Source organism: Rhinopithecus bieti, unplaced genomic scaffold (assembly GCF_001698545.2).
Source record: "Rhinopithecus bieti isolate Rb0 unplaced genomic scaffold, ASM169854v2 scaffold_25394, whole genome shotgun sequence".
Taxonomy (NCBI): Eukaryota; Metazoa; Chordata; class Mammalia; order Primates; family Cercopithecidae; genus Rhinopithecus; species Rhinopithecus bieti.
In genome coordinates, this window is record NW_016811676.1 from 395,610 (window position 1) to 416,091 (window position 20,482).

At 49.2% G+C, this 20,482-nt stretch overlaps 1 protein-coding gene across 2 annotated transcripts in view; it reads left to right on the plus strand.

The window, feature by feature from the left end:
* SIM2 (SIM bHLH transcription factor 2) overlaps window positions 1-20,482 on the plus strand; it is a 43,580-nt gene that overhangs the window by 17,718 nt on the left and 5,380 nt on the right. For both annotated transcript variants that reach the window (XM_017894642.1, XM_017894643.1), the window contains exons 4-7: window positions 2,879-2,987; window positions 6,718-6,803; window positions 9,809-10,008; window positions 14,744-14,850. In XM_017894642.1, coding sequence (XP_017750131.1) covers window positions 2,879-2,987; window positions 6,718-6,803; window positions 9,809-10,008; window positions 14,744-14,850 — 502 coding nt within the window. The remainder of the gene's footprint in view (window positions 1-2,878; window positions 2,988-6,717; window positions 6,804-9,808; window positions 10,009-14,743; window positions 14,851-20,482) is intronic.

Here is a 20,482-nt window from a genome sequence, read left to right on the forward strand (position 1 = left end):
AACACCATGTCAACCATAATTTTGAGTTAAGGTCAGGACTGTTTTATCATTCCTAAATTTGTTATTTGAAGACATTTCCGTTATTTGAAGGCTGGTTCACTTCCTAGACAGCTCTGGAGTTTTCACGTTCATTTTATCACAGACCCGAGCCTTCAGAAAACCAAGCCTTTCATCTGTGCAACCTCACCCTTCTCATTCTTCAAACACATGTGATGAGAACGGGAACACTGAAAACACAAGAAGCTACTCTGGGATTAAAACGCAAACCTAACCCTTAATAAGCACAGATGGAAGGTCTTTCTGCAAGGATATGAAGATGTTTCCTGAAAACCCATCAGTTACTTTTTTCTAGAAAAGAACTTTGAGCAAACCAGAAGTATTCTTTTTCCCTAAAAACATGGGGAAGGGAGAAACGATAGGCCAATATAACATTTCTCTATTTTGTTATTTTTTCATTTTTTAAATAAACTGTTGAAATTGTGAGTTAATATATATTTTCTTTTCTTTTCTTTTCTTTTTTTTTTTTTTTGAGACAGAGTCTTGCTCTGTCGCCCAGGCTGGAGTGCAGTGGTGCGATGTCGGCTCACTGCAAACTCTGCCTCCCGGGTTCAAACGATTCTCCTGCCTCAGCCTCCCATGCAGCTGGAAGCACAGCTGCGTGCCACCGTGCCTGGCTAATTTTTGTATTTTTGGTATGACATGATTTTGCTGTGTTGGCCAGGCTGGTCTTGAACTCCTGACCTCAGGTGATCCGCCTGTCTCAGCCTCCCAAAGTGTCAATATATATTTTCTTAAGTCAGCTCTTATTTTTTAGCCTCTGTCACTCCGCACCTGGACAGGCCTTCCCAGGGCATATTCATTGCCACCCTGAGGAAAAAGGAAACGGTCCTGTCCCAAATGGTTGACTTACATGGTGCCAGTTTATTTAAACTTTTAAAGATTAACAGGAATGACTCGAAAGAAGAATGTTCAGTTTTATTATTTTCTTAAATGAAATCCTGTAATAACTTTTCAGGGAGGCAAATGTCCGTCTGGGAGATCTATTGAGAAAGTGCCAGGCTTGGGAAGTGGGTGTTAAGTAAAGGGTAGGGAGGATTCCGCTAATAGGATTCTCTCTGTTGCTCTGTTTGCATAATATTGGAAGGAAATATTCCATGAATAATGTAAAAAATAGAACTGTGAGAGCCATTTTAGGGACAAGATGACTTAGCAGGCCAGAAGTGTAATTTATTCTGAATAAGAAGGCAACTCGCTCATCTTAACAAATTGGAAGAACTGGCTCGGAGGACTGCGATAGATCACTTCACCCCTCCACTACCCCTTGGTCCCAAGTTAAAGCTGATGGCCTAGATGCTAATCTGGAACGGCAGCTCCCAGCAGAACTTCTCCACTAAGCAGCTGGCTAGGCTGTCCTGTTGCGTGAGGTGGCACCGTCAGGACGGCCGCTTTGCAGATAATCATGTTGTCTGTCCTCTGATGGAGAGCCACGGGCTCCCGGCGACACCTCCAGCAAGAAACACCTAAAAATAACAAGGGGGTGGCTCGGGACAAGACACACCACGAGCCTCCTTTTGTTATCTTAAGTTACCCTCTCTCCTTAGGGCAGGGTTGAGAAGGAATTCTCTAGACCAACCCAAGATCCTTCGCCACCCAAGGACGGTTTCCCAGTGCTTTGAGTTTCTTCTCAGGCTGGGCACTGGGGCTCCTCTTGGCGGTGGAGGAAGTCCTACCACTGCCCCTGGGCCTCCCCTGAACAATGCTGTGGTTCGCCGACTCACTTTCCTTGTCAGCCATTCTCAGCACTATTGATTATAGCTCTAAAAATAGGATCCACCCACCACTGCTCAGAAGGCTGCTCTGCTAGTCATTTCTAGAACATTCTGTGCCACTCCATCTTAAGGTGGGTGGAGGCCCAGGTGTTGAGACTCTGTATCATATCCTCTCCTGGTACTTACGTTTGGGAGAACATTTGAAAGATTCTCAAGTTCGGGAATTGGGGTTCCAGGGACCTCTGTGTAAAAATTGTAACTATGATGGGTATTTTCCTGGGGCCATCCACTCCTGCAAAGTGACATGGACATGCTGTCCTCTGTGGGCTGTGTCTGGAAATAGGTGGCATCGGACTGTTGAGGCAGCAACCCCAGGACATAATCCCCACATAACGAGGCTCTCTGGAGCAGGCCCAGGCCCTCCAACAGGTCACGCACAGCCCCAGCCACACCCCTGGGCGGGAGCCACAGAATTAGCACAGTCATTGCGGACTGGGAGGGCCAGAGAAACATTGCTGGCAATGTGAGAGAGGCCTGGCAGCGCCTGAGGGCACAGCTCAGAGCCGACGAAGAAAGGGCCTTTGTCTGAGTTCGTATCCTCCTCGGGCGCAGTGGAGCCCCCACCGTGGCGGGCTGGTCGGCCTCAGAGTGGACAAGACTCCTACAGTGAGCACAGTGTGGACAGGACAGCTGGCCTTCTGGCCAGCCAGTCCCCTCAGATCGCCAGCAAGGGAAGGACAGAGACCCCGGCCTGGGTCCGTTTCAAGCCCTCTTCTGTATGAAGAATGCTGCCCAGGCCAGCAGCGCCACCCACCTCTGGCACCCACCTTTTCCACCCTTTGCTTTCAGGTCCTTCCTGCTAAGGGTTCTCTTGGCTCCAAGCTTAAGCCTCAGTGCCCTGGCCTTTTTAGACGGTGTGGGAGACAGTTCAGAGCTCTGAGCTCTCTTGAGAAAAGAAAACTGTTTCTGCATTTGGCAAAGGCGTGGGTTGTCAGCAGAGATCAAAGTTCTGTTCTTGGCAGGGTGTGCACCTGTGACACACCTTGTCCCTCCCCCTGCGCCAATCCCAGAGGAGTGGTGGCATTTCTGACCCTTCCCTTCCACGGCAGGTGGAGCTCACGGGCAACAGTATTTATGAATACATCCATCCTTCTGACCACGACGAGATGACCGCTGTCCTCACGGCCCACCAGCCGCTGCACCACCACCTGCTCCAAGGTATTCCATCCAGAGGAAAAAAACCAGACTAAAAGCAAGGCGATGTTCTTAAATGGGACTCAGGGCATTGCTTCCCACGTCTGCCAAGTGGCTGGACATGACTAGGACTGCCCAGCCCAGGTCTCACCAATACACACACAGCACCCACCATGTGGGGATTTGCATTTATACCTGTGTCTTTTAAGCCAATATTCATCACGCTGCTACTGTTGGCCAGAAACTGTGTTGAGCACTAGGCAGAAGAGGAAAGTGCTGCAAGCCTGCTCCCCTCATTTGCTGTTGGTTCACAGTTGGGTACAGCATCACGGGGCTAGACCAAGCTTCTCCTTAACCAAGATGCCAGGCCTAAAACTCGGGGGTCGGGGGTGGTCCATGACATTTCGTGGGGAAAATTACGTTTGTGTTTCCTCCGGTTGAAATTTGGCATTTCCTTTGCTTCTGATTATAGACGATAAACCATCTTGGGATCACTAGTACCTGTGGTTTTGCCAACAACAGAAATCACAGATATTTTCCATATCATATTAAAGTTTTGCAGGTTTAAACATACCGCTTATGCCCACTTTAGAATTTCAGGAGTTCTGAGACCTGCTACTGAATCTTCTTATTTATGTATTCATAAAGCAGCACATTTATATCCATATCACTGTGTTGAAATATTTTGATAATTATTTTCCAATACAGTTGCTTTTTTGGTAATCTTATATATTTTATTTTATGTATGTAAAAATGTTACTCCAAGTAGGCATCTGTAGGTTTTGTGCTGTGGCACAAATCATTAAGAAGCCCTGGTCATTACACAAATGACTCCTTAAATTTCTTTTTTTTTTTTTTTTTTTGAGACAGAGTCTCACTCTGCCGCCCAGGCTGGAGTGCAGTGGCCGGATCTCAGCTCACTGCAAGCTCCGCCTCCCGGGTTTACTCCTGAGTAGCTGGGACTACAGGCGCCCGCCACGTCGCCCGGCTAGTTTTTTGTATTTTTTAGTAGAGACGGGGTTTCACCGTGTTAGCCAGGATGGTCTCGATCTCCTGACCTCGTGATCCGCCCATCTCGGCCTCCCAAAGTGCTGGGATTACAGGCTTAAGCCACCGCGCCCGGCCCGACTCCTTAAATTTCAATTGCGATGAGTGCTAGGAAGATACAGAAGGACTTCTTCCAGGGGCCCTGGCCTTTTAACTCCCTCCAACCATCCAGTGAGGCCAACAGGCCTCTTGACAAATGGGTCTTGTGTGTGCTTTGGACTATAGTACCCAGCTTGGCCAAAATACCCCAGTGGAACAAAATGCAAAAGAAGAGGCTTTAAGGATGATGAGAATGGAGTAGCTGGCTGCAGGAAAAAAACGAGTTGCATTCTTATTGCTGTCTTCTGGGGGAGCAGTCATTCTTGGGCTGGGAAAAGAGAATACAAAATAGCACACACAGTTGTAAAATCCCTTGCAGAAAGTTCTGTGGCCCCCAAGTTCCAGCTCCAGAAATAGTTACTAGAGTCTAATTATTCCTTACCAAGGAGAGAGCCTGGCACGTTCATTTCTGAAATGAGATGGGGCACCTAGTTGCAGCTAAGGTCTGATTCTTGGATATGATATGTCTGCATACGTCATACGTCAACATGAATCATGGCTCTGAAGAGGGAATTTCTTTTTTTTTTTTTTTTTTTTTTTTTTTTTTTTGAGACAGAGTCTCTCTTTGTCGCCCAGGCTGGAGTGCAGTGGCTGGATCTTAGCTCACTGCAAGCTCTGCCTCCCGGGTTTATGCCATTCTCCTGCCTCAGCCTCCCGAGTAGCTGGGACTACAGGCGCCTGCCACCACGTCCGGCTAGTTTTTTGTATTTTTTAGTAGAGACGGGGTTTCACCGTGTTAGCCAGGATGGTCTCGATCTCCTGACCTTGTGATCCGCCCGTCTCGGCCTCCCAAAGTGCTGGGATTACAGGCGTGAGCCACCGCGCCTGGCCTGAAGAGGGAATTTCTAACAAAATCAGGGCTAGGCTAGAACATCGCCCCTGAATCGAATTCTTTCACTGTGGGGTCGTTTAAAGCTGGACAAAGACAACAGGTGTCAGAGAATTGCAGAACACAGAGCTGTTGTTGTTTTTGAAAATTGCACAGTATGGTTTTTTGTTTTGTTTTGTTTTGTTTTTTGGAGTCAGAGTTTCATTCTTGTTACCCAGGCATGGAGTGCAGTGGCCTGATCTCGGCTCACTGCAGCCTCCGCTTCCCGGGTTCAGGCGTTTCTCCTGCCTCAGCCTATCAACTAGCTGGGATTACAGGTGCCTGCCACCAGGCCTGGCTAATTTGTTTGTATTTTTATTAGAGACAGGGTTTTGCCATGTTGCCCAGGCTGGTCTCGAAGCTCAGGTGATCCACCCACCTCAGCCTCCCAAAGTGCTGGGATTTACAGGCGTGAGCCGCCGTGCCTGGCCTGAAAATTGCACAGTATATTAACTGTGTGGCACTGTGCTTTCTCCCCCTACCCCTGGTTTCATTTTACCCTGTCTGGGTCACAACCTCCCAAAGAGGGATTATAAATGAGAGCAAATGTGTCTTGGGAATATCATGAGACCCTTTCACCCCTTCTGTGGCCTTTGAGTCTGAAGCAATACGGGCTGAAAGTGCTGAGGCTGCACCTGACTCATTTCCACAGCCAGCCGAGGGGTGCAGGGGTTGAGATCCCCAAGTGCTTGGTTTTCTCCCCAGCTGCTCCATTTTCTCCCCAGCTGTTCCCTTGCCGACTTTCTGTGTCTGAAATGATCCCCACTGTTTTATGATAAACCTGTGAGAAATGGGCTCTCCCCAGAACTTGGTAGTTAATGACTGGTTGATGTATATTAGAGCTTCCACCCCCTCCCCGGGCTTATCTGGAAATGGCTGGGGCAGGCAGCCATGTTGGAGGGAAGCTTTTTGCCCACAGACACCAACTGCAGGGGGAATTGTGGGTAAAATATGGCAGCCTCTCCAACTAGGGGAGGTGGGGAGTGCCCTCTGAGGTGATTCCTGAGCTTCCACAGGGCAGTGACCTCAGGGAGGGTAGAAGACCTTGCTTCCATTCCTAGTGGTAACCTCCCTTTAAAAATTCATGTATTAACCTCCACCAAAGGGCTGTTTGTTTAGAGTGGGGTGACCTCACCCTCCCTCAGAGGTCCTTCTCTATTTGTGTCTCAGAGCGCCGGTGTCCCTTCCTGAGGCAGAGGGTGTTTCCTTAGGGGACACATTTGCATTGACAATAGCGAGGTCAGAGGTTTGCGTGTGAGGCCTGCAAAAGCAAAGTGAGTGAGTAGGAAGCGCAGAGCTCTGGAGAGACAGAGATGATGGGGTCGTCCTTCCAGGGCTAGAAATGAGGGTGAAAGCATGGATCTGCCGAGCCTGGGTCACACGTACTTAAGTCCTGCTACCCTGAGGGAAGTCAGAGGCTTCTGGGCCTTCCCGGAGCCCACAGCTCCCAGGAGCGGGCAACTGCAGGTGGAGCTCTGCAGGGCCCATCAGGGGCCTCAGGTGTGGCCTCATTTGGCTGCCTTCCTTTAGAGCCGAGGAAGCCACACCAGGACTGGGCTGGTGTCTCCACTGCCCCACCCAGATCTCAGCCAAGGCTGAAGATCTCTGAGCAGGGTCTGGGCACACTGAGAAGGCCTCTGGCAGCCGCGTCTGGCCTTGGGAACACATTGGTGAGGTTGGAAGAAGGATGGGGGAAGCACGGAGGGGCAGCTGCCAACCTCACCTTGCTCCTGCTTGCAGAGTATGAGATAGAGAGGTCGTTCTTTCTTCGAATGAAGTGTGTCTTGGCGAAAAGGAACGCGGGCCTGACCTGCAGTGGATACAAGGTACGGGGAGTCATGGGTGCGGGGAGGAGCTGGCCGCGGGTCCTCCCTGTGTGTTTTCAAGAGCTTCTGCAGAAAGGAAGGCATGGGAACGCAAACATATCATCCCCACTAATGTAGAACTCTCCAGGAACATGGGGCACAGTCTGTTGGAGGCACACGTGACAGCTGGTGTTTTAGGAGGATGTTCCAGGCTGGCTGGAATTCATCGCATAAGACCTGGAATCAGCGTGGCTTAGGGCAGATTTTATTAATACCTTGGTCCTTTGCATGTGGACCAGTCCCACTGGAGCTGCCGCCTCTGGAGTTTATTGAGGCCCATCCCGGGCACGGTGCAGCCGGGAGTGGTATCCAGAGCACGGACCCTGCTTTTCCTCTCAGGATGCTCCACCAAGTTCCGTGCCACCTATGGCGGTGTGCACCACAGTAATGCTAGAGCCCTTTCCAAGGCACAAGGCAGAGCTTTCATCTGCAGCACCACATCTGGGCCACTCCCTCAAGCATCTCAGCTGCCCTTTGGAATGAGCAGCACCGGCCAGGTTTTGTAGTCAAGGACCACAGGAGGGATGGCACAAGGGGCTCGGTGGCGGAGCTGGGACTCTGAGCCCAGCCCATGCTCCTCCCTGGCTCCACTTCTCTGCCAGACACCACTGCTTGTTCTGGTTAATTCCAGAATGGAGGAGTAGGTCGCGTCTCAGGGCACGAGAGTCAGCCGCTCCTCAGGGAAAGGTGGGTCGGGAGAAGTCTGTGCTGAGTGCCCCCGCCAACCCTTTTGTCCCCTGTCTGGGCTCCTCACCCTCCTCCCAGGCATCTTCACTGCCATCTCTCCAACCTCAGAGGACAGACATCATAACCCATCAGTATGAGGCAGGAGGCTGCTAGAAACTTTCTTTCAGGAGGATTTTCCCCCTAGAAAAGGAGGGAGGAGGATGGGGTGAGAGGAAAGGGCACTTTTGTGCCTTTGTCTTCTCTTTCTGGAAGGCCCCGCCCCAACTCCCCTCTTTGACCCCACTCTGAGCTCCTCCTTTGACCTGTATCTCACTGTGCTGTTACAGTTTGGGGGATATGTTTCTTCCTTCTTGTCCCAGATACTAAGCCTCTTTGGGCCACGGTGGGGCCCCAGGAGCCTACAGACATTCTTCAGAGGACTTGGGTCTTTTTGTTAAGGGACAGGGTCTTGCTCTGTCACCCCGGCTGGAGTGCAGTGGTGCAATCACAGCTCACTGGAGCCTCAAACTCCTGGGCTTAAATGATCCTCCCACTTCAGCCTTCTGAGTAGCTGGGGCCACAGGCACACACCACCACACCCAGCTAGTTTTTTAAGTTTTTTTTTGTGGAGATAGGGTCTTGCTGTATTTCCAGGCTGGTCTTGAGTCCCTAACCTCAGTCAATCCTCCTGCCTTGGCCTCCCAAAGTGTCGGGATTACAGACAGGAGCCACCACGCCTGGATGGGACTTGGGTCTTGACTTTTTTCCTGCCACTTATTAACTGTCCACTGTCCAATCTTAAGTGATACACAACACTGTCTTGTTCTTGGTTTCCTCATTAATACAATGGGAGAACAGACTAGAAGGATTTTAAGATGTGTTTCAGCCCTAAAGACGATGAATGCATTCAGAAATCCTGCAGGAAGGGTTTTGGAACAGAGAACTTAGGGCTAAGATTCTTCACTGCTGTCGTGATGACAATGATCCTGTCAAGATTTCACAGACTGCAGCTTGAATAAATTCTTCCAGTAGTGAGGCTCGAGGCTGTACAGATGTTTCTGTTTGACACTGAAACACTGCGTTTTTGTCTGTATGGCTTTTGGCTATAGCAATTGGAAGGGCCACTCTGGCTTACTATTATGAGGGGATAAAATCTTGAATTATAAATAAAGGAAATAAAATACATTAAAATGAAGACTTCAAAAAATTGTACTGGGGCAGGGCACCGTGATTCATGCCTGTAATTCCAGTACTTTGGAAGGCTAAGGTGGGAGGATTGTTTGAGCCCAGGAGTTCGAGACCAGTCTGGGCAACATAATGAGACCTTGTCTCTACAAAAAAATTTTTTTAATTAGCCAGGCATGGTAGCACATGCCTGTGGTCCCAGCTACTCAGGAGGCTAAGGTGGGAGGATCACTTGAGCCTGGGAGGTCAAGGCTGCAGTGAGCCTGATTGCACCACTGCACCCCAGCCTGAGCGACAGTGAGACCTTGTCTTAAAAAAAAAAAAAAAAAAAAAAAAAAAATTCTACTGACAGAATTGTTTATTTACTGGAGTGATACAGCATGTCAAGTGATACAGATGCCAAGTTCAATCCCATTGGAAGGTGGTAAGCAGCACAGTCACTGATGCGAGCACTGTGGAACAAATGTTTGGCTTTCCCCAGATGCCTTTATTGTGTTACCTACTCACAGCTTGGCAGCGAGCTCGTAAGGTATATCTCCATCACATATTACAGAGCCCTAATTTGTAGTTACTTACAGTACAATCAATTGGATAAGATAACCCTTATATTTTATTATGATATTTTTTGTTGTCTTGTGTGTGTGTTTGTTTTGTTACCCAGGCTGGAGTGCAGTGGCACAATCTCGGCTCACTGCAACCCCCGCCTCCAGGGCTCAAGTGATCCTCCCTCCTCAGCCTCCCAGGTAGCTGGAGACTATAGGCATGCACCACCATGCCCGGATAATTTTTGTATTTTTTGTAGAGACGGGGTTTCGCCATGTCACCAAGGCTGGTCTCGAACTCCTGGACTCAAGCGATCCCCCGACCTCGGCCTCCCGAAGTGCTGAGATGACAAGAATGAGCCACCGCATCCAGCTATTATGTGGTTTCCTAAGAAGCACAAGTCTCCACTTCTCCTAAGCAATGAACCGGTGCCTGTCAGCACATTGGGCTGCACAGCGGAGGAGAGGCTGGGCTGGGAGAATTTCAGCACGTTTGAGAAAATGAGCCAGGAGGAGTGGGCACCAGCCCAACCCTGGGCGGCCAGTGGCTGACCCTGCCCTCTCCACTCCCAGGTCATTCACTGCAGTGGCTACTTGAAGATCAGGCAGTATATGCTGGACATGTCCCTGTACGACTCCTGCTACCAGATTGTGGGGCTGGTGGCCGTGGGCCAGTCGCTGCCGCCCAGTGCCATCACTGAGATCAAGCTGTATAGTAACATGTTCATGTTCAGGGCCAGCCTCGACCTGAAGCTGATATTCCTGGATTCCAGGTGAGTTTGGCACCTGCCACCGTGGCTGTGTCTTTTTGGAAGACACTGGTGGTGGAAATGGGTCCCTGAAAGCTGCCATCTTGGTCAAATCATAACGAGGAATAAGTCATAATAGGAATGTGGATTAAGCAAAACCAATTTACGAACTGAAAGAATATATGTCAGCCTTAGGACTCAAGGACTTGTTTTATTTTATTTACTTATTGATTTACTTATTTACTTATTGATTTACTTATTTACTTATTGATTTACTTATTTACTTACTGATTCCTTGTTTTATTGTATTTACTTATTTGAATCACTAGAATTTGAAATGAAAACATGTGCTGTGAGCACAGGTTGGGATTTTTTGAAGGCCGTGATGTCAGAGCTCTGCCTCCTGTGTCCAAGGAGGACTTTAGAACAAACGGAAGGTTTCCACCCTGAGTGCGGCATGAGGGGGCCTTGGCACTCAGGCTGGTGTGAAGCCACCACAGGGCTGAGGCTGGGAGCAGAGAGGCTGCCTTCCCTGGGGGATGCCCTGCCCACCGCTCATGGGTGCCCTGTCTACATCTGGGCTGGGAGGAGGGGATTGGATGATGTCATTTCCCCTGGCCTTGGGGAGGACCTGCTCTCTAGACCCGTGCTGGAGTGGCCTTCACTCTCCCCGAGAGCCGGCTGCAGTCCCAGTTTTTTAACTGGGTCTGCAGTTAAAAGTCCAAGTTTTTTAAAATTGAAGTTAATTTTACTTTTAATTAATTTGTTGTTGTTGTTGTTGTTGAGACGAGTCTCACTCTGTCGCCCAGGCTGAAGTGCAGTGGCGCGATCTCAGCTCACTGCTGGCTCCGCCTCCTGGGTTCACGCCGTTCTCCTGCCTCAGTCTCCCTAGTAGCTGGGACTACAGGCACCCGCCACCACGCCCGGCTAATTTTTTGTATTTTAGTAGAGACGGGGTTTCACCGTGTTAGCCAGGATGGTCTCGATCTCCTGACCTCGTGATCCACCCACCTCAGCCTCCCAAAGTGCTGGGATTTCAGGCGTGAACCACTGCGCACAGCCTAAAATTGAATTGAATTTTTAAGTGACAAATGCTAACTGCGTTTGGTTTTCAGGGCTTTGTGGTGTTTGTGGGGTACAATGTGATGCTTTGACACATGTCCACGCTGTGGAACCGTCAAACCCCTCCCAAGTCTTGAGGCCATGCGCTAGTCAGGCCTTGTCCACGTTCTTATGTGAAATAGCAGCACGACCTGCTCGCTCACTGCTAGGAAAGATGAAATTAGATAATAGACTGAGGCATTTAAAACAGCGAAGCCTCTCTTAGCTGCAAGGCCACTTTAGCTCTTGGCAGGTAGGTTCCTCGGCTGTGCAGGCAGGACTAAGTCATCAGAGACCCCACTCCTGATATGGGGTGTGTGTGCGACGAGTCTTTGGCGGGGGAAAGAGAGATACATTTTGCTTTCTGTATGTCCAGAAGCTAGAATTTACTGCTTTCTTTTCTTTTTCACTTTTTAAAGTTGTGGTAAAATACACACCATATAAAATTGATCATTTTAACCATTTATTGATGCTCTATAGAGAAAAAACAAATCTTCCTGGTTAGGGGCAAGAGATAAAGACAGGAGTCGGTTTGGCTCCTTGTCAACACCCTTCAGGACCACTCAGAGGCAGGGAAATGACAAGGGTGAGCATGTCAGGGTCACCAGGATCTTCCCAGAAACTCCAAGCAGAGAGGAAGCAGTGCTCTTTGGGGAAAGCTGCCAGCACCACTGGGGATGGCCAAGAGCGACAAATGCCATTTTCTTGCCATGCAGAGGGAGGCCCTGCAGGGAGAGAAGGCAGCCGAGCTGCCCCAGCTGGAGTGGACCCCTCTGTTCCCGCTCCCTCTTTTCTGACTTGGGAGCCACTTCTGAGAGGCGGCTGGAAGGACATCAGCTGCCCAAGGTCATTATCGGAGACATCTGGGAGGATCCAACTGGTTTCTCCCTTGTTTCGTCTCCTAGTTTTCCTCTGGTCCTTCTAGGAAACCCCTGAGACTGATGAATTCTCGAGAACAGGAAAGACATGGTGTCCCCAGAGGAGAGACCTGAGGGCTTTCCAAGCCATTCAATCCACACTGCCTGGAAAGGCAGCTGAAGGTAGAGGAGGTTTTGCCTGGATGGGGCTTTGTAGCAGCAGTGGGGGCTCCCGAGCCTCAGGGTGTGGGGGCTGCACCCCTGGAGTGAGAAGAAAAGAAGGCTGGTGGTCTTGAAGGAGACGTTTTGCCTCTCCCAGATCTCTGGTTGTTCCTGTCATATCAGGAAGCTTCTAGCAAAGCCTTGACGCCTTTTCTGAGCTGCAGTCACATAGGAGGGGCTGAAAGGGGCCAGAAGAGTGCCGCAGAGGCCTTCCCAGTCATCATGGTTGGTCTGTCACCAAGGGGTTGGGGCTTGGGCTGGCCCAGCCCTGGGAGGACAGCAGAGTGGTCAAGCAGGGTGGGAGATGTCCCTTCTGGGTCCAAACCCCAGGGACCAGGCGAGGGCTTGGCCCGAGGTCTTGCGGCCCCAAGTCATAGGAGTGAGGGTGGTCATGGGTCTGTCTGGCACCACACCCCGCTCAATCCCAGACACAACTGAACTCGCCGTAACCTGAAATTGGGCTTGTCGGGGTTTTGTGGTATTTCTCTTTGAAACTGGAGCTGATGCTTTTGCTAAGGATGGGTGAACACAGCGATGTTTGGGGTTTGGCAGATCCCTCTGACAGGTCTTCAGACACTAGAGGCTTGGAAAAAACTGGGAGGGCACCCTGCCAAATCCCTCCATTTCCCTTTAATTTTTAAAGCCAGTGTGTACTTTGATGAGAAACTTAATATATGTGTTTCTGATTCATTTACACGTTTGGGGCCGTTGTTCTGTAACTTTGCATCCAAAGGGTCTGGGAAGCCTCTTTCATCTCCACATGGTAGAGATGTCTGGTTTTCTTTTTGGGGGAAGCCAGATGGCTCAGTTTTCCTGCCACACAGAGTTAGATTCTGATGGGGCTTGAAGTTCTAGGTGGCCCTTGGACAAGTCCCCTGATCCCTGAATGACTTTGGGCTCTGCAAGGCCCGCTTCCCCACCACTGCAAGCCCTGTCTCCTTTCTACCCTAGTAGGACACCATGGAAATGAGTACACCAAACAGGGAATGATTCCAGGGGAACATGAGGCTCTCCGAGATTTACGACCCAAAGCTTGAGCAGATCTTAACAGAAAGGGAAGCGGGTTAAAGAATGAAAGTGAGGTCAAGTTTCTCAGCTTAATTTACAGCTAATGTCTCCTATCCTAGCAGGGAGGGCCCCCAGCCCTGGCCCTCCCTCTTTCCCCAGCCTCACCCGGTCTCCAGGACTGACTCTGCACCATAGCCTCACCTGCCTTGGAATCCCTTCATCCCTCTCTCTATCATCTGTTCTTGAAAATCCATCACCAGGATGTTGAGGACCACCCCCTTTGAGGACACGGTGCCCGGCCCCATTGCCCAAAGCCTGGGAAACCATCGTTGCCACGTGCAGCTTCCACCTACGGCCAGAGCGATCCCCATGCGGGTGATGATGTGGTCTTGGGTACTGAGAGCCACTTTTCTTCAAAGAGCCGAAGTGGGAAATTAATATGCCTGGGGCTCGATGAGAACACAGAGGGGTTGTGTCACGTAAGCCCCAGGAAAATGCTTCCATTTCTCTAGAGAGCTTAAGGCTTTCCTTTTAGTCACAATATCTTAGGTCGTTTTCCTGTCTTCTGGGGGGTCTGAGCCAATCCTCCCCTCATAGGAGCCTTAAAGGTCTCCAGTTATTCCGTAATTCCCAATAGTGGGAATCACCCAACGGCAGCATCCTGAGACCATCTGTGCCAATCAACAGTGTCTAGCATGCAACAGAGGTTTCAACACTCACGCCCGCAGTAGCCAAGATGTGCAAACAAATGTCCACAGACAGAAGGATGGAGGAACCAAATGTGATGTCTACATGAAACAGAAACTTATGCAGTCCTAAGAAGGAATGAAGTTCAGACACATGCCGCAGCATGGATAGCCTTGGAAACATCATGCTGAGTGAAAGAAGCCGCACACAAAAGGCCACATGGTGTGCCATCCCACGGACATGAACTTTCTCTAAGAGACAAATTCTTAGAGACAGAAAGTAGAATGGAGGCTACTGGGGGCTGGGCAGGGGGCAGTGGGGAACTGGTGTTTAATAGGGACAGAATGTCTGTTTGGGGGTCATGGAAAGCTCTGGAAAGGGGCAGTGATGCCTGTTACACAACATCGTGAGTGCACCAAATACCACTGAATTGTATGCTAGAAGTGGTTACCATGGTGAACTTTATATTATGTATATTTTACCACAATTTATAAAAAACATTCGCACAGGACTGTCCCCCCAGAGCCCTCCAAGAGTGCGTTCTTTCTCACCGTAGCAGCTTTCTCACAATGTCGGTATCAAAGTTCACTCGTAAGCATTCCCTGATAAGCTGAACTTCGAAAAAGGCTACAATTTTAAGCCATTCCAAACATTCTCTTAGCCGGTGGTTTCAGAAGAACATTCCCGTTCATGAATAGTGCTACATCCTGTACCGGGCTAGAGTTCAAAGACTTGCTTCTTGTAAAAAAGATCATTCTTAGTTTCCAAAATCAACATTTCCCCCCTGAGCCTTTTAGCACTTGATTAGTTGGCAAAACCAATATTAGTTTAAATGAAAGGCAGTCTGCAGTGGTGTAACTCACTGAGCCGCTGTGCCCCCGCAGGGTGACCGAGGTGACGGGGTACGAGCCGCAGGACCTGATCGAGAAGACCCTATACCATCACGTGCATGGCTGCGACGTGTTCCACCTCCGCTACGCACACCACCTCCGTGAGTAGCACACCCACCCCAGCCACGGGAGGTAGCTGGTCAGGGAGGAGGCGCTGAGGACAGAGCTGGGGGGGACATGTCCCTTTTGTTGGTGCAGTTATCATCCATGATACACACTTGAATGTCAAGCCTTGAGTGGGGCGTCCTCCACCCCATGATTAAGTACAGCTGCGTGCTGTCGGTTCCCAAGCAGCTGTGTGCACCCTTTCAGCGAGACTTTAGCAGGTGTAGGAGCAGGAAGTTGCCTGGATTCTAGATTGTGGATGTGGAACCTAAACTCTATGATCTGGACACCATTTGTGAATAACAGCAACAACAGTGGATGAACTGCTGGATATGGAGCTCTTACTGCTGTGGGGCACTAGTTTAAGTGACTAAACACATTACCAGCCCAATAAGGGAGAGTCTCATGGTCACGATCCTCATTTTACCAGTGAGGACGCTGAGGTCCAGATAGGTTAAGCCACTTGCCCACCTTCATACAGCTGGGAGGTGGCGGAGCTGGGAGCTGAACCCACGCAGAGCCCTGTCTCCGACTGCTATACGCCTGCCGGCTAGGGGAAGCCCAGGAAGGCCACTGTTCCACGATGGGAGAGGTCATCTTGGGACACACAAGATTTGTTAACAAGGGTTAACAAACACCGATTTGATTTGCCAATGGAGGTGGTTTGGGAACATCTGGACATAGTGGGGATGCTCTAGTCACTGAAATGTTTGAAGAAGTGACGCTTTGGCCGGGAGTGGTGGCTCATGCCTGTAATCCCAGCACTTTGGGAGGCGAGGCGGGCGGATCACAAGGTCAGGAGATCGAGACCATCCTGGCTAACATGGTGAAACCCCATCTCTACTAAAAATACAAAATATAAGCCAGGCATGGTGGCAGGCACCTGTAGTCCCAGCTACTCGGAAGGCTGAGGCAGGAGAATGGTGTGAACCTGGGAGGCGGAGTTTACAGTAAGCTGAGCTCACGCCACTGCACTCTAGCCTGGGCAACAGAGCGAAACTCCGTCTCGAAAAAAAAAGTGACACTTCTACTTTTTTTAAATTAAAAAAAATTTTTTTGAGACAAAGTCTTGCTCTGTCACCCAGACTGGAGTGTACTGCAATCTCTGCCTCCTGGGTTCAAGCGATTCTCCTACCTCAGCCTCCCAAGTAGCTGGGATTACAGGTGCGTGTCACCACGCCTGGCTAATCTTTGTATTTTTAGTAGAGATGGGGTTTCACCATGTTGGCCAGGCTGATCTAGAACTCCTGACCTCAGGTGATCCATCTGTCTCTGCCTCCCAAAGTGCTGGGATTACAGGTGTGAACTACTGCACCCAGCCATACACTTTTAGAATCCAAACCGAGGCAAAGATTAATTTGGATGGAGTGGAATGCCTCATCCTCCTGCTGTCCAGTCCTGCCATGCCCATGGCCGGTCAGGAGTGCTTTATAATGGGGTGCAGACAGTTAGAGGAGCTGGGTCTTCTGCAGTGTGGCCCAGATGGCGTGTCCTCTGTTCTTGCTGCGCCTTCTGTTGGCTCAGGGATGTTAGAGGACAGGTTGCCAGTGTCAAGTGGGAGCAGACGGCAGGCCCATGAGCCACTGGGTCCACAGATGGGTGGTGTGCTGGGTTCGGTGTGGACTGGGACCCGGGGACTCAATACTCCCAGGGTTCGCTGTTGCTTTTCCCTCCCCAAGTCTCTACGGACAGAAACCCGTGACAACCAGGACTTATGGCTGGGCAGGCACAGATGGCTTCTTCCTTGCTCCTTGATGCATGTGGAGACTTGGAGGTGTGAACAACCCTTTTCTGTCTTTTGTTAAAGACCAAATCATGATCTCATAGCCATCCCTGTCATTCTGGAGACCAAGCTTGGTAGAGAAGCAACTACTTAGTGTTTGGATGGAACTTCTCAGTTGGTGTCACTAATATGGGAGGTAGAAAGTTTTCTTGTGCAAACCAGGTATGGTGTGTCAATTCTAGAATGAGATATCCAGGAGACTTGAACAGGCAGCTGTGAAGAGCAGAGTGGAGAGGGCTCTGAAGCAGCAAGAGCAGTTGGGAGATGGGAGAGGCATGTGCCTGGAGAGCACAGAACTGTGCTGTGCCCTAGAACAGTCTGGGACTTGGAGAGCGGAGGTGAGGGCTCACGCCTCCACACACTCCCCCTGCCACTGTTGGGGCGGAGGGACTGACCAGCTGCTCTGAGGGAAAGTCGGAGGCATGGTTGCATTGCAGAAATGCAAGTGTGCTGGAGACCCAGTCCCCAAAGGAGTAGGTGGCTTGGTTTCAGTGTCACCGACGACATTCACTGAGCTCCCCCCAGCCCTGCGGGAGGGACAAGAACCATGAGGGCACAGGGATTCCATTGACTACTTTTTTTCCCATTAGGGTGGTGGATTTGTTTCCTAGGGTTGCTGTGACAAATGAACACAAACTGGGTGGCTTAAAACAACAAAAATTCCTTCTCTCACTGTTGTGGAGGCCGAAAGGCTGAAATCAAGGTATCAGCAGAGCTGCCCTTCTCCGAAGGCTCTAGAGAAGGATCCTCCCTGCCTCTTCTGGCTCCTGGTGGCCCCAGGCGTTCCTTCGCTCATGGCTGCATCGCTCCAGTCTGTCTTTATCTTCACGTGGCTCGCTCCACTGTGTCTGTGACTTTATTTTATTTTATTTTATTTTATTTTATTTTATTTTATTTTATTTTATTTTATTTTTTTGAGATAGAGTCTCGCTCTGTTGCCCAGGCTGGAGTGCAGTGGTGAAATCTCGGCTCACTGCAACTTAAACCTCCTGAGTTCAAGCGATTCTCCTGCCTAAGCCTCCCTAGTAGCTGGGACTACGGGCGTGCACCGCCACACCCAGCTAATTTTTGTATTTTTAGTAGAGAGAGGGTTTCGCTATGTTGGCTATGCTGGTCCGTCCACCTAAAGCTGGGATTACAAGTGTGAGCCACTGTGCCCAGCTTGTGACTTTTCTTTTAGGGACACCTGACTTTGGATCTAGGGTGCATCTGGGTAATCCAGGATGATTCTGCGTTGAGATTCACAAGATTCCAGCTGCAAAGTCTTTTTCCAAATAAGTTCACATCCATAGGTTACTAGAGTTAGGATGTGAAACATATCTTTCTGGGGGACCCTGTTTAACCCAAGACAGGCATTTTTGGTATCCTTTTTAGCCCTTACAAATCCAAAACAGAAACAGAAATAGAAACAGAAATAGAAATAGAAGTTATGCTCAGGGCCAAAGTTTACTTTCCTCCCCAGGGTGTCTCCGAGACATGGCTGTGCCTGCAGGAGAAATTCTGGAAGAAGCAGGAAGGCCACTTAATTTTCTGGATAGTATATTTATATAAAACTAGAGGGCTGGGTGCGGTGGCTTAGGCCTGTAATCCCAGCACTTTGGGAGGCTAAGGTGGGCGGATCACATGAGGTCAGGAGTTCGAGACCAGCCTGCCCAACATGGTGAAACCCTGTCTCTACTAAAAAATACGAAACTTAGCCGGGCGTAGTGGTGTTCGCCTGTAATCCCAGCTATGCAGGAGGTTGAGGCAGAGATAATGGCTTGAATCCAGGAGGCAGAGGTTGCAGTGAGCCAAAATCTCACCATTGCACTCCAGTCTGGGCAACAGAGCGAGACTCCGTCTCCAAAAAAAAAAAAAAAAAAAAAAAAAAAAAAAAAAAGTAATGGCAAAAACCACAGGTACTTCTATACCAGCCTAATAGCTACAGAGAACTTTCCAGAGGCCACTGCACCCTCCTCCCACAGCTGCCACTTTGAGGACACTTGGGCTGAACTCCAGCTGTGCCCTCAAGCTCTGTTGGCCCCGGTTTCCTGGTGCTGCCCGCCTCCCATGGTTGTAGTGGGGCTAGAATGAGGTAATTCTGTGAAATGAGCTAGAAGTAGACACCATGTATCTTTTCATTAGAGAAGCAAACCCCCAAAGGAGAAGCACTGTCAGACTTCTCTCTTTGCCACAGTCTTTGCCTACACCCTTCAGCAGCAATCTGAGTCAGCTGAGATGCAAATGTTAAGTAAGCCTGGGCAGAAAAGCGCTGCTCTCTGCCTGGTCCCAGAGAGGCCTCTCTCTAGCCGGTGGCATGCTTGTGACACGGCAGCACTGCCTCATGCCCCCAGGTTCATCCTGACGGGGTAGTGGGGCCTGATGGAGACTGGATTCCTGCCTCCCAACCCCCACAATCTTCTTTCCCATGTGAAAAAACCAAAAACATGTCATTCTGGTTAAACCTCCTCCTTGTTGGAAATTTAGAAAGTCAAGGAAAGCCGAAAAGAAGAAAGTGACAATTATCTGTCATTTTCAGTCAGATAAGAGTTAATATGTTTTGAGCCCTTCAGCTGTGTCTGCCAGTGTTCTAAATCCTCAAATAGATCATCTAATCTTTCAACAACCAGATGATGTAAGGACTGATTATCCTCTTTTTATAAATGAGGAAACTGAGTCACAGGGGGGTTGGTAGCTTGTCCAGGATCACAGTTTGTTGGAGGGCGTGGTGTGTGCACATGCCCACTTTTTCATAATTAGAGTTACACTTTACACATTTCTGAATCTTGTCTTTTCTTCTGTTAACATCGTGTCATACGCATTTCCCATAATATTACAATTTCTTATTAATCATCATTTTAATGGCGGTATAGTTTACCATAATGTATTTACTCGTTTCCCTACTGTTGAACAGTTAAGTCTCTCCCCACCCCTTTCCCCTGAATTTTCAGCAATACTTCAATGAAACTCTTTGTACATAAGTCTGTGCTTGCACTGCTCAAAATTTCCATAGGATCAATTCCCAGAAGTGAAATCGTGTGTCAGAGGGTGTAAGCGATCAGACTGCTTTCCAGGAGGACCACACCAACTCATCCTTCCATCACACATGAAAATGCCTCTCACTGGTCAGCGCTGTGGCTCATGCCTGTAATGACTGCATAGTTTGCCATAATGACAAACTATGGGAGGGCGAGGCAGGCGGATCACTTGAGGTCAGGAGTTTGAGACCAGCCTGGCTAACTGGCAAAACTGGGGAGGCTGAGGCAGGAGAATTGCTTGAACCCAGGAGGCGGAGGTTTCAGTGAGCCGAGATCATGCCACTGCACTTCAGCCTGAGCAACACGGAGAGAGTCTGTCTGAAAAAAAAACAAACAAACAAAAAAAGAAAGAAAGAAAAAAGAAAATGCCACTCACCATATATTAGCCGGTGTCACCTGTTGGCCTTCCATTTTTTTTTAAAGATAAAATTCACCTTTCTCGCCATTTTCAGTGTTTTTTAGTTATATTCACAGTGTTGTACAACTATCACCTTTAATTCCAGAATGTTTTCATCATCCCAGAGGAGACTGTCACTCCAGTGGTCCTCGTCCTTCAGCCCCTGGCACCCACTCATTTGCTTTTGAACCCTGTGGATGTGCCTATTCTGGACATTGCACGTAAAGGGAGTCATACAATGCTTGTTTCTATTTTAATGTCTGTTGATCTGATGGATGGATCTGCCATTAAGTTAAACAAGGGAGTTGGGCATTTGTTTATCATTTCGCCCATTGTATTTATTCTCTGATGAATAATTGTTCATATTCTTTGCCTATATTGCTTTTAGGGCCTTTGTGTGTGGTTTTTTTTTTTTTTTTTTTTTTTTTTTT